This window comes from Cynocephalus volans, chromosome 7 (assembly GCF_027409185.1).
Source record: "Cynocephalus volans isolate mCynVol1 chromosome 7, mCynVol1.pri, whole genome shotgun sequence".
NCBI lineage: Eukaryota > Metazoa > Chordata > Mammalia > Dermoptera > Cynocephalidae > Cynocephalus > Cynocephalus volans.
The window spans coordinates 13,686,281-13,699,062 of NC_084466.1; the positions used below are offsets into that span (position 1 = coordinate 13,686,281).

Here is a 12,782-nt window from a genome sequence, read left to right on the forward strand (position 1 = left end):
CCAATTGGTCTAGAGTATTGTTTAGATCTTGTGTTTCTCTGCTGATTCTTTGCCTAGATGATCTGTCCAATATTGACAGTGGGGTGTTCAGGTCCCCTGCTATTATGGTATTAGTGTCTATTTCCTTCTTTAGATCTAATAGAGTTTGTTTTATAAATCTGGCTGTTCCAACATTGGGTGCGTACATATTTATGATTGTTATGTCTTCTTGATGGATCGGTCCTTTTATCATTATGTAGTGTCCCTCATTGTCTCTTTTTATGGTTTTTAGTTTAAAGTCTACTTTGTCTGATATAAGAATAGCTACTCCAGCTCATTTTTCTTTTCTGTTTGCATGGTAAATCTTTTTCCATCCTTTCACTGTTAGTCTATGTGAGTCTTTATGGGTGAGGTGGGTCTCTTGTAGGCAGCATGTAGTTGGGTCCTCCTTTTTAATCCAGTCAGCCAGTCTGTGTCTTTTGATTGGGGAATTTAAGCCTTTTACATTAAGAGTTGTTATTGAAAGGTGTTGATTTATTCCTAGCATTTTATTGATTGTTGTTTGTCTTAGGTGTCTTTTGTTCCTTGCTTTCTGATTTACTGTTTGTTTTCTGTGTTTGTTGGTTCCTTAGGTTGTAGATAGTGTTTTTGTTAGCTTGTTTTCTCTTCATGAATGCCATTTTTATTATACTAGTGGGTTTTTATTTTTCTTGGGTTTTTATGGCAGTGGTAGTTATTTTTCATGAACCAAACCCAGTACTCCCTTGAGGATTTCTTGTAAGGGTGGTCGTGTGGTAGTGAACTCCCGCAGTTTTTGTTTATCTGAGAAATATACTATTTGCCCTTCATTTTGGAAGGATAGCCTTGCAGGGTACAGTATTCTTGGCTGACAATCTCTGTCTTTTAGTATTTTGAATATATCATCCCATTCCTTTCTGGTTTTTAGGGTTTGTGATGAAAAGTCTGATGTTAGCCTGACAGACAACAACAAGCAGCATCCGCAGCGTGCTCACTCCGTGACTCCCAGACACTGTGTGCTCTGCGCTTTACACACATCCCCTACTTTCATCCTCGTGACAGGCCTCTGAGTGGAGGTCAAGATGGAGGAAGAGGAGAGCTGCCTGCCTCTTTTCCGCCACGAGTAGAAGCAGCCTGAGGCCCACACCAGATGCAGCTGTAGCAGAATCAGCGCAAATGAACGGCTTCGAAAGGGTGTCTTTACCCTGCCGAGAACCGGGAATCTTCCCCCAACCTGCGTGCGTGACCTGCCGTGTGCTGCGGCCCGTGTCGCAGCTGCAGCTGCAGACGTGGAAACATGGAGGCCTGAGCTGGCGTGTGTCACCCTGGGCTGCAGCTGTGACGGCGGCTTCTGATCCCCCGCCCCCACCCACCCGTCCCTGGAGCTGGAAGCGAATCAACCCGCGGCTGAGACAGGGAGACGTCCAGCAGAAGAGGCAGAAGCTCCGCAGAGACCACATGCCCTGCGGGGCTGCCACTGCACGATCGAACAGGTAGGCTTCACTGCCGCCACCCGGCTTCATTCCCAGCCCAGCCCAGTGCACACAGAGCGGGGAGACATCCGGCAGGGGAGGCGGGAACTCCACAGGGTCCATGCTGCTGTCGCGCAATCCAGCAGCCCGGCCCAATGTGTACAGAGCACAGAGTCATCCAGCAAGGGAGATAGAAGCTCCGTAGAGTCCACACACCCTGTGGGGGCACCGCCAACACGCGATCCAGCAGCAGGTAGGCTTCAACGCCGCCACCCGGCTCCATCCCAAGCCCGGCCTAGCACGCACAGAGCAGGGAGACATCCTGCAAGGGAAGGGGAAGCTCTGCAGAGACCACACGCTCTGCAGTGCCTCGGTGCATCCCAGCAGCCCAGGCCAGAGCGCACAGAACACGGAGTCACTGAGGTAGCCATACCAAATTGGCAACCACAGCAACATCTTAGTCAGTCAATAATATCAAACCTGTGGACTGTGAAACCCCCTGCCACAATGAATAAACATCAAAGAAAAGATACCAGAAATACGAAAAATCAGGAAAGTACACCACCGAAAGATAATAAATCTCAAACTCTAGATCCTATAGAACAAGAAGCCCTTGAAATGACTGACAAGGAATTTCGAGTGATAATTCTAAGGAAACTGAATGAGATATAAGAAAACTCAGCTAGACATCATGATGAAATGAGGAAAAGTATACAGGACCTGAAAGAGGAAATGTACAAGGAAATCAATGCCCTGAAAAAAAATGTAGCAGAACTTGCCGAACTGAAGAAATTATTCAGCAAAATAAAAAACACAACGGAGAGTTTAACCAGAAGGCTTGTCGAAGTTGAAGAGAGAAGCTCTGAACTTGAAGATAGGCTGTTTGAAATAACACAAGCAGACAAAAAAAAAAAGAAAAAAGAATCAAAGACATTGAAGAAAATCTGAGAGAGATATCAGACAACCTTAAGCGCTGAAATATCCAAGTCATGGGTATCCCAGAAGGGGAGGAAAACGGAGATTGCATTGAAAACATATTCAACAAAATAGTGGCAGAAAAATTCCCAGGTACAGGAAAAATCACAGATCTTCAGATCCAGGAAGCTCAACGATCTCCAAACGTATTCAACCCAAAAAGGCCTTCTCCAAGACATGCTATAGTCAAATTGACAAAATTGAGAGACAAAGAGAGAATCTTAAAAGCTGCAAGAGAGAAGCGTCAAATCACCTATGACTGTAATTCTAAAGTAGTGAAGAGCATAAATAGTATTTCAGGCTGGCTGCATCGCCTGCAACAGGCTATGAAAAGGTCTGTGGTTTACATCACAGGTTTACAAAGTCACTGGTACTCTTCATACCACAGTGGCTGGTTGCTTGTGCCTGTAAATGAAATGCCACATTTCAGTTAGAGCCTAGTGGCAAGAAAGATGTCATTGGTTTTTCATCCTGGCTCACAGACCTCCTGAATTCTGGCCCCCATGGACTGGATAATCTCTCCGATACCTTCCGCCCTAGCAGATGGTTTATATAAAAGAGCCTGTTGCAGTTCCCACCCCTGAGGAACTCATCAGCTGGGTGAAATGAAGCACTTAGAGAATAACCCAAGACAATTTGGCATCCAGTGCGTGGCACAGGTGAAAGGAGTGGCTGGGGGCTGCAGAGCTCGAGGCAGGGTTTTGTTCTGCTGAAGTGGGATCGGCCAGCAGCTGTGGCTGACACTTAGCGTTAACCTCCTATGGATCAGATTCCAGGTCAGGCGTGTGTGTAGGGACCCACCTATGCATGTGCAGACACAGTGAGGCCCCACCACTCACCTGCCAATCACATGCACACCCATGAACTCAGCACCGCTCCTGGCTCGCAGCTGCTGCTCAGATTCATTCATTATTGAATGAATCATGAATAAATACAGTGTGTGTGTGTGGGGGGGGTTCTATAAGTTCTTGCCTTCCTTGGGCCTTCTAGTTCTCTCCGTCTAACAGGAGAACCCTAAATGTCTTGAGGGCACGAAGGACACTTGCTTCGGGGCTCGTGATCTGTGTGTGCATCAGGCAGCTCTGACCTCTGGAAGCTGCAGCGGCTCTTCCTTCTGGGCGTGGCGGGGGGGAAGTTTATGGAAAAGTTTATGGTAAGACAGGACTTTTTATCTAGGTTATCTCCAACAGACCTGGAGTTTTCGGGGACATCTTGTAGGGCCCATTTTACACGTAGGAAAAATTGTGTCCCATGACCTCAGTCAGTGGGAGGCCAGTAGGGGAGTGTGTTGACCCCACTCTAGGCTGGGGGAAACCGAGGCTCATGGGATGCCGTGCTGGACACAGGGTGGACAGGGAGCAGATGTCCCAGGCCAGGCTGGAGAGCCTGCTGCTGATGGAAGCGGCCTTCACCCAGCGTTCAGAGAAAGCCTCAGAAAGAACAACAACCCGGTGATGGAGGGACAGAGGCACAGTCTCAGTCAGACGACACGTTGATGCCTCTTTTGGTGGCTGGCCCCTATGGGAATCTGAACCCATGACCTCGAGCTGACCCCCCAGCCCAGTGCCTGGGTGATGAGTGATCGGCCTGCGCCGTGGTCGGGAAAACCCCTGTCCGGGAAGACAGAGGAAGAAGTGCCCGGCCCAGGGCACCCGGGCCCCGCGTCTGCGCCCGGGACACCTGCTTCCATCGGCAGCCCCGCTGCCAGCCCCGCGCAGGGCAGCCCCGCAGCGCCCACCCGGGCTACACGTGCCTTCCGGCTCCATCGAGGCCACTTGCCCGGATCAGGACAGCGGGGGCTTCGGAGCCGGTCCCCCCCGCCCCAGGGTCCTGCACGGAGCCGAGCGCCTCTGGGCCCCAGAAGGTGCTTCTTGCCTCGCCAGCTCATCACCACCCGGCGGAGGGCAGGGCGGCTGCTTTTGAATTGCCTGACTCTGGGTGCTTGATTGTCACATCTGTGGCCTGAATCCCAGCCTGTGGGGGCCACAGAAACGGAGCCAAAAGGAAGGGGCCCCCTGGAGTGGCTTCCTCCGCCTCCTCCGCCTCCTCCTGGAGCCGGGGCCTCGGTGGCTCGTGCAGGCGTCCTGCAGCGGGGAGATCACCTGGGCTGATACCCGGGGTTTTTGTTTTTTTCTTTTCTCTTCAGCACGGGGTAAAGGGAGGAAGGTGCAGAGTCTACTGCTGTGAACAGATTCCATTTCTGCAGAGGAGAGAGCGCACGGGACCCCCTTTGATGCTTCGGGGCCACCTGGGAAGGCTGCTGGCTGTGGCCAGGGCTCTGCTGGCCTGTGCGGTGCCCAGCTGAGTGAGGTAAGTGGGCCAGGGGGGTTTCTCAGGGTGTCAGAAAGCGCTGGGGCTCCCAGAGAAGGCTCAGATCACACCTGCACTTCACTCCTGCTCGCCCCCGGCTCCAGCCCCCTCTGTTTCTGATGTAGGTGGGTAGAGCATCCCAATTCTGGCTCGCCAGGATCCCCACCATTTCTGTCTGGGCAGAAGGACAGGTCAGGATCAAAGGCCAGAGTCAGCCTCAAGTCACTGAGCAAACCCTGTTGACAGGACCAGGCTGGCTCCTCTGGGCCATCCCCGGGGGTTAATTTCAGAACCCTTCTGGAAGCCTTCTTGATAACTTGGTTGACCAATTGGTCGTCCCTTCACAGAGGTACGCCCTGCACTCCAGAGTCATAGTGCTGCGGGTCTCAAAAGGCAGATACCCTGTGAGAGGGAAACACATTGACAGGGTAACTTCATATTAAGTCAAACATGACCAACATTAGGTCATTCCTAAAGAGCAGATGGGGCAGGCTGAGGGGCACACCTTTGGCCAGGTGTGGGGCCAGAGTCAATGAAACACGAATCCCAAATCCCACTGGCCATCCTGGAGCTGGCGTTTGCACCAACATCGATGAGCAAAGGAATGGAAACACCAGCCGGGAGGACAGGTGGCCCAGCCACAAGGTGTCAGGGCTCAGGAGCGTGACTCTCACAGCTGCTGGGGCAGCACCTGCCCACCTCCTCCTCAGATGTGACTTTTCTGTGGCTTCTAGCAGGGCCCAACATCCTGAGCACTGGTTTTGTGCCAAATACCAAGAAAAGGAAGAGGAAGAGGACAGTCCCCCAGGGGCTCACAGTTTGCTGAAGCAGCAAGGAGTGAGTGAGTCGCAGGAGTCACTATGAGAAGCTGAGGCTGCGAGTCCCCTCCAGTGCTAAGCAAGTTCCCAAATTCTGCAGAGGCTGGGAGGCTTCAGAGAGGAGCTGGCACTGAGCTGGGCCCCGAGGGTGCCAGCAATGAATGGGGGACATGGGCACCCTGGGCTGAGACAGTAAGAAGTGGCACAGAGTGAACTCCGAGGTCAGAGTTCCTGAGGGCCTGGCAGGGCTGAAGACGGGAGGGGACATGTCTTGGGGAAGAGGCCCATGAAAAATCAGGAAGGGGGGACCACTGCCAAAGCTTGGGGGTGCTTTAGGAGCTGGTCCCGTCCATTTCCCTGTGAGTTCTGAACAAACTGAGAAACAGACACACAACTTTCCAACAGGCATCAGAAAGCTGCTCTGTGTCTGGTCAGGTAGGTTCTAGAAGGTGAGTTGACCTGTGGCTGGGCCCTCCCCTGAGCTAAGCCTGCCTCTTGAGATGGCTCTCCTGGCTCTGCTCGGGCTGTTCCCTCAGCTCCGCACTCTGCTTGGAAGCTCAGCGCAGCTCGAGGCTGAACCGTTCAGGAAGGAAGGGGAGAGAAAGAAGAGCTTCTCTCGGTCCTGAGCTGGCGAAACTCCAGGCCTTGGAAGAGTTTTCTCCAAAGAGTGGTCATCTCAGTGGGGTCACGGGTCAGCCTGGCCAGTCCCTGGGGCTCCCAGCTCACGTCTCCACGGGGAGGTGTGTGAATGAGTGAGTCTGGGAGTGTGTGAGTGAGTTCGTGTGTGTGAGTGAGTGGCTGAGGGTTGTTGAAGAAAACCATAGCTGGGCAGTGAAGTGGTAAAAACAGATTTCATTCAGGAACTATTGCCACGGGGAAAAGAGACTTCAGCATGGAACTGGGCTCAATTCCAAATCCACCACGGACAAGTGGGGATTTGTAGCCAAGGAGCGGGGTGGGGGAGTCTTGCTGAAGGCAGCCCAGTGATCAGACATTGAGAGTGAGGGGTGAGGAATTTGACCAGATATTGGGGTAACAGATTCAGGGTGGTAACAGATTTTAGGGATGTGGGGTTCTCTCCAAGCAGACTTAGCAGGATTCTCTGTAAGACTGGGTGACATAGGCCCTATAAGGACTTCACAGAAGCCCAAAGTTGAGGCCTAGTCGAGAAGAGGGCTCAGAGGAGCCTGACTGAAGTTTGGTCAAAGAGAACATCCTCGTCAGTGTGTGTGGCGGCAAGCGTGACTGTGTGTGTGGGTCAGAGAGGGAGAGAGGGAGAGTTTGGAGGTTGGAGGCTGGCCCGCAGGAGGAGAGAGCAGCCCCGTGTCCACCTCCCCTCATCCACAGCTTCCACCTGCAGGCCAAGCCGGTGGAGGAGGCAGGAGCTTCTGTCCTGGGGAATCACGTCCCCAGGCCAGCTTTACCAGGGCAGGCGGGAGGCCACCTGGGGCCTGCTTCTCCCAAGTCTCTGAGCAGATTTGAATCTTTGGGCCCAGAGAGATTGAGCCTAGGTCTCTGGGAAGGGCTGCAGTCAGAGGGTCGGGTGGGGAGGGGTGAAGGAAGGTGCCCCTTTCTCTGGAGATTCTATCCTTGACCCTTGAGCTGGGCCAAGGGCTCCAGAGACCCTCCCTTCCCACCCTCCCTTCTGTTCTTCTCCCCACGCTCCCTCCCCTGAGAGAAGCTCATGGTCTCGAGTTGTGAACAAGGTTTGCTGGCAGGGGACACGTGGCATTCCGTTTCCGTCCTTACACCCTGGCAAAGGCAGCTTCTTTTACACAGTTCCAGAACATGCCTTTTTACTTATTTAAGGGGTTCAAGTGCGAGAAAAACAACTCTCTTGCATGACTCTCATTTGTAAAAGAAAGAACAGTATAAAACAAAATAGCAAAAGGATAATTGCCTGGGTTCCAATGTATTTACTGTTGTATTGCTGTTTTATCAGGTCAAGCTCAGCAGAAAGGAAAGAATAAAGAGCACCTGGCAGGGTTTCTTTTAGCAGCTTTTCACCTGATCACCACATCTTTTCACACAGATCATAACCCTTTAACTCAGGCAGGGAAGACTGTTCTTTTGCATCTTCTGAATATAACCAGAAGCTGGCGTAGCACTTTAGAAATTCTTGATAAAGTTAAAAATACGTTTTAAATTCAGTTTTCAGGAATCAGGACTATCTCTATTTCCGTATCTATCATCTCTATCTCTATCCATCCATCCATCCATCTGTCGTATCTGTCTTTGTCCATTCATCTATCCATCTATCCATCCAATCTATCATCTCTATCTCAGTCTATCCATCTACCCAACCATCCCTTCATTCATCCCTCCTGAGGTTCAAGGGCTTCTTGGTGCCCCTCTCTCTGCTTTTCAGCCTGACTTCCCTTCCTTTCCATTTGCGTGGAGGCTTCTTTCTCCATTTTGCAGAGATTACACAGACCTTTCTATGCCAACGTTGACATGGGTCACAAGCCACAAGCAGGCTCCCTACCAGCCAGCCCCAAATTGGTGAAGGAGGGGACAGCTATGCCCTGGGGTGTTAAGGGCCCGGACCCAGTGCCCTTCAGTTCAGCATTTGACTGCAGAAGTTGGCTGTTCTCAACCTGAATCTCCGGTCCTGGTTCTATGTACTTCGGTGGTTCTGGGACAAGCCACACGCTCTGCACACCTTAGTGTCCACGTGCACACCATGTGGACAGTCACACGGCCCTGACCTGGACAGCACTGAGTAGAGCTGCCCCAGCTCTTCTCCTTGTACAGTGTGGAAATTAAAGATGCAGCTGAGAGAAACGGAGGGTGTAAAAAGAAGGCAAGGCTGATTTGGTTAGCAGACTGAGAAAAATGGGTTTGAAATAGCAAATAGGAAAATAGATACAAGTTTCTGACAGCCAACCCAATAGAAAAAAGGGATAAACTGTACAGGCACTATGTAAAAGAGATATACACATGGCCGATCAACACGTGAGAAGGTGTTTAACATCAGTAGTGACCAGGGAAATGCCAGCTAAAACCACAATAAGATACCCCTATGCATCCACCAAAATGGCTAACCTGAAAAAGCCTGGCAGTGCCAGGTGCTGGTGAGGATGAGGAGCCTTGCGGGCTCTCACCCTGTTGGGAGCATGACAAACAGCTACTCTGGCAACCACTTGCCAGGACCTAGTAAAACTAGACATGTGCAAACCTGTGACTCACAAGTTCCAGGGCTAGCTATACTCTCAGCAAAATGTATATATATATATATGTTTCACTAAAGACATGTGAAGGAACGTGCAGAACAGAACTGTACGTCGTTATCCCCACACTGGGAACAAGTTCCGTGTTCCGCACCAGAGTGGATAAGCACACGGTGCCGCGCTCGTGCAATGGAACAGCATTCAGCCGAGAGAATGAACAGACCCCAACACAGCCATCGTACAGGTGAATCTCACAAACTAATCTTGAGCCAAAGAAGCTGCACATATTCAAATACATAGTATGATTTCATTTATTTAAAGTTCAAAAGCAGGCAAAACTGAGTCATGATTTAGAAGTTAGGAAAGTGGTTACCCCGGAGTGGGGGTAGAGGTTGGGAGGGGCAAAGGAGAGTTTCTAGGAGGCTGGTGAGGCTGTGTTTCCCAGTCTGGGTGCTGGTCACAAGAATGTGTTCTCTTTGTGAAAATCATCAAGTTGTACTTTTATGATTTGCACACATTTTTGCATGCGTGTATGTGGTTTTAAAAAATGTCTGCAAATTCTTCCAATTTCCTCCTATCAAGAGTGGGAGTTATTTCCCATCCCCTTGAATACAGGTGAGCTTGTGACTTGCTTGTAACCAGTGGAAGGTGGTAGAAGTGATGAGGTGACACTTTTAGGGCTAGGTTAGAATACGTGATGTAATGTTTTAAAATAGGGTGTATTCATAGAAAATATAAGATTCAGTAAGGCCAACAGACCAGGAGATGACTGCCTTTGAAAAGACAGTTTGCTACTCACAGTTCCCAAGAGGAGGGAGCATGCCACACCAGGCAGGGGCATACAGGGGAGCCCCTGGGTTGGTCAGGAGGCAGAGGGAGCAGAGAGAAGTGGGAGCAAGAGTCTTTATTGTGGTTTCCAGGGTGAGCAGGCATAGGATTGGCTAGTTTAAATCATTACAGCAGGCTCTGCGACATAGAGGCAGTCCCTAGTCGTTCAGTACCTGGCCCTGGGGTGGTTAGGGCAGGTGGATAGTGGCCCAGAGTATGGGAGCTTGACAGAGGAAGTGGTGAAGGTAAGGACTCTGGATTGGTTGGTTTGCATTTGAGGAGTGTGTTTATTGGTGAGTTGTTCACTATCTCCAGGAACTGGCTAACCCTGGGAGGGGCAGTCCCTCCAGTGTCAGCCAGGACCCAGTATGGCAAAGCATGAAATACAAAAAATAAAGACATGGGTAACATGAGGGTACTTCAAAAAGTATACAGAAAAATAAAACTGAAAGATAATACGAGTCTTGCCATGACCTTTTTGAAGGCCCCTCATACATGCAGCCTCTGTGTTCTTTGCTTGGACACTTTCTTTTGGTGCCTCAAGCTGTCATATAAGTAGTCTGATTCCTCTGAGGCTGCCATGCTGTGAGGAAGCCCAGGTCACATGGAAAAGGCCTGGGCAGGTGCTCCAGTTGACAGCCCAGCTGGGGTTCCAGCCAGCAGGCAGCATCACCACCCCACATGTGAGCCAATCCCCTCCAGATGATTCCATCCTCTGCTATCAAGTAACCCACAACTGTTGACTTCCTAGCTGAGGGTCCCCACATGGGGAGCAGCGAAAAGCCTTTCCCACTGTCCCCTCTTTGAAATTCTGAGCCATGGAATCCATGAACTGGATAAAATATGTTTTCAGTTGCTAAGACTGGAGATAATTTGTTACACGGCAATAGTAACGGCAACAGTATGTTTACATACTTCAATAAAAAATTTACTTAAACAGAGATATGCTTTTCATGTGCATGTTGCCTTAGCAAAATGATTAGTTATTGCTATTCCAGAGGTGTAGCCCCCAGACACATTACATTTTAGTTTTTTCGTCTCTCCAGGGACCTGTATGAGATGGCTCCTGGCACGGCTGATCCAAGCAGCCTCCCCAACGCCAACTCCTGCCTCCCCCATGACCCACCCTGGGTGGCTGGCGTGGCGGTCTCTCTGTTCTACTCAGCCCTCTTGCTCTTCAGTGCCCTGGGAAACGTCCTTGCCCTTTGCCTTGCCTTTCAAAAGGGCAAGAAGATCAACTCAACAGGTGTCTACTTGGTCCATCTGGCCGTGTCCGACCTCCTGTTCACCTTGGCCCTGCCCGGAAGGATCACCTACTACGCACTGGGCTTCAGCTGGCCCTTTGGTGATGGGCTGTGCAGGCTGACGGCGTTCATATTCTACACCAGCACCTACGGGGGCATGTACCTCATGACCTGCGTGAGCGTGGACCGCTACCTGGCTGTGGTCGGTGCCCACCAGTGTCCCGGGCTCCTCCAGGCCAGCCGAGCCAGGCTCGTGTGTGTGGCTGTCTGGGCTTTGGCGCTTCTGCAGATGGCACCCTTGCTCTTGGTCCCCATGGCCAAGCCCGTGGCAGGCAAGCTGACCTGCATGGAGTATGTCAGCGTGGAGCAGATCTTTGGGCTGCCCCTGGTTGTGCTGGTGGCCTGTGCCATAAGCTTCTGTGGGCCAGTAGGCATCATACTTTTTTGTTATGTGAGGATCACCTTGAAGCTGTGCAGGACAGCTCAGGAAAACCCCCTGACGAGTGACAAGGGCCACCACCGCAGGGCCTGCCTGCTCGCCCTGCTGGTGCTGGTGGTCGCGGTCGTGTGCTTCAGTCCTTACCATCTCAACATCATCCAGTTCATGGTGAGGCAGATGCTCCTCCACCCCCTGTCCTGCACCGAGCAGAGGGCTTTCACGCTGTCCCTGCAGGTCACGGTGTCCCTTATGAACATGAACTGTGGCATTGACCCTGTCATTTACTTCTTTGCATCTACGAGTTACAGGAAATGGCTCCTCAGCATTTTCAACCCCAGAGCATCCCCCTCCCCCTCCTCCTCCCCGCCAGGAAAAGCTTCCTCAGAAACTCCGAGCATCAACCAGACCAGGGGCTCTGTGTCCCTTGTGGAGAATGTGGTCTAACATGTCACTGGCTTTACGACTGTATCTAGGGAGGGTCCAGCATTGGGGGCCTGAAGCTGATACAATCTGGAGGAGGGTAGGCTCTTCGAGAAGAGTAATACCAAGTAAGAAATGCAGAGTCAGATGCAGGGAGTGGCCGTGACGGGTGGGGTGAAGGGACTCTGCGTTCACTCTTGTGTAGTTTGGATCATGTGAAAGCAACTCACATATTGCCATGTCACTGGGAACAATGTCGGGGAAAGGAAAAAAATCAGAAAAGCAGGCATGATTTTTTCATTTGTTTTGTGTGTGTCAGAAAGGGCTTATCCATTTAAGTGCTGTTTACATTAGATCGAAACAAACCTTTTACTGCAACTTCTTGAGTCTAAAGCAATTTACGGAGTGTTTTGACTTGGGTGCAGGGAGCACCCTGGTCAGTGTTGACATCTGTCCAGGCCATATGTCCCCCAACCCTCCCTGTTCATTGCCACAGTGGCCATCCCCGCCTCTGGACAGCCCCATGCTCTTCCCTCTGACCCCCTTCCTCTCGGTGCAGATGGGGTCCCCAGTCACTGTCCCACTGTAACCCCCTTCTGGTCCTGACGATCTGCTCCTTGCGTCTCGCAGTTTCTGACTACATTTTAGACACTTGATTCTCTTCAGTGTAGAACCTCACATTACCCTCTCTGGAGTGGGGAATGTCTCATTCTGTGATGTTATGCTACAATAACAAGTATGTATTTGGTCTTTGCCCCAGTTCCCAGCTGCTGGGAAAATACAGGAAAATGGTCAGGGCCCCTCGGATGTTCAGAATCTTGCTGAGCATTTGATGCACATATGCACGTGCGCCCAGGTGTTCCTTGGTTATTGTCTAATGTAATTGCGCATGTGCACCCAGGTGTCCTGGGTTATGGACTTAAGTATAAAGGACGAGTGGCTCTGATACACGGTGCTTCTCAGGACACTCCAGGAGGCCACTAGGGCAGCTGCTCCTAGCTCTGGATAATAAGCCTATTATTTCTTCACCCACAGCTCCAAGGACCTTTTCCTATTACCTGGCTCGTAGACCTGCGTGTGGAGGGTTTGTGACCCAGTCTGGACAATGG

The 12,782-nt window shown here is 51.1% G+C and overlaps 1 protein-coding gene across 1 annotated transcript; it reads left to right on the forward strand.

Annotated features, from left to right (window-relative positions):
- The first annotated feature begins 10,629 nt into the window (after positions 1–10,629).
- On the forward strand, positions 10,630–11,697 carry LOC134382054 (G-protein coupled receptor 183-like). The gene is made up of 2 exons (XM_063102171.1): positions 10,630–11,121; positions 11,464–11,697. The coding sequence occupies exons 1-2, from the start codon at positions 10,630–10,632 to the stop codon at positions 11,695–11,697; spliced, it is 726 nt and encodes a 241-aa protein (XP_062958241.1).
- Positions 11,698–12,782: the final 1,085 nt, after the last annotated feature.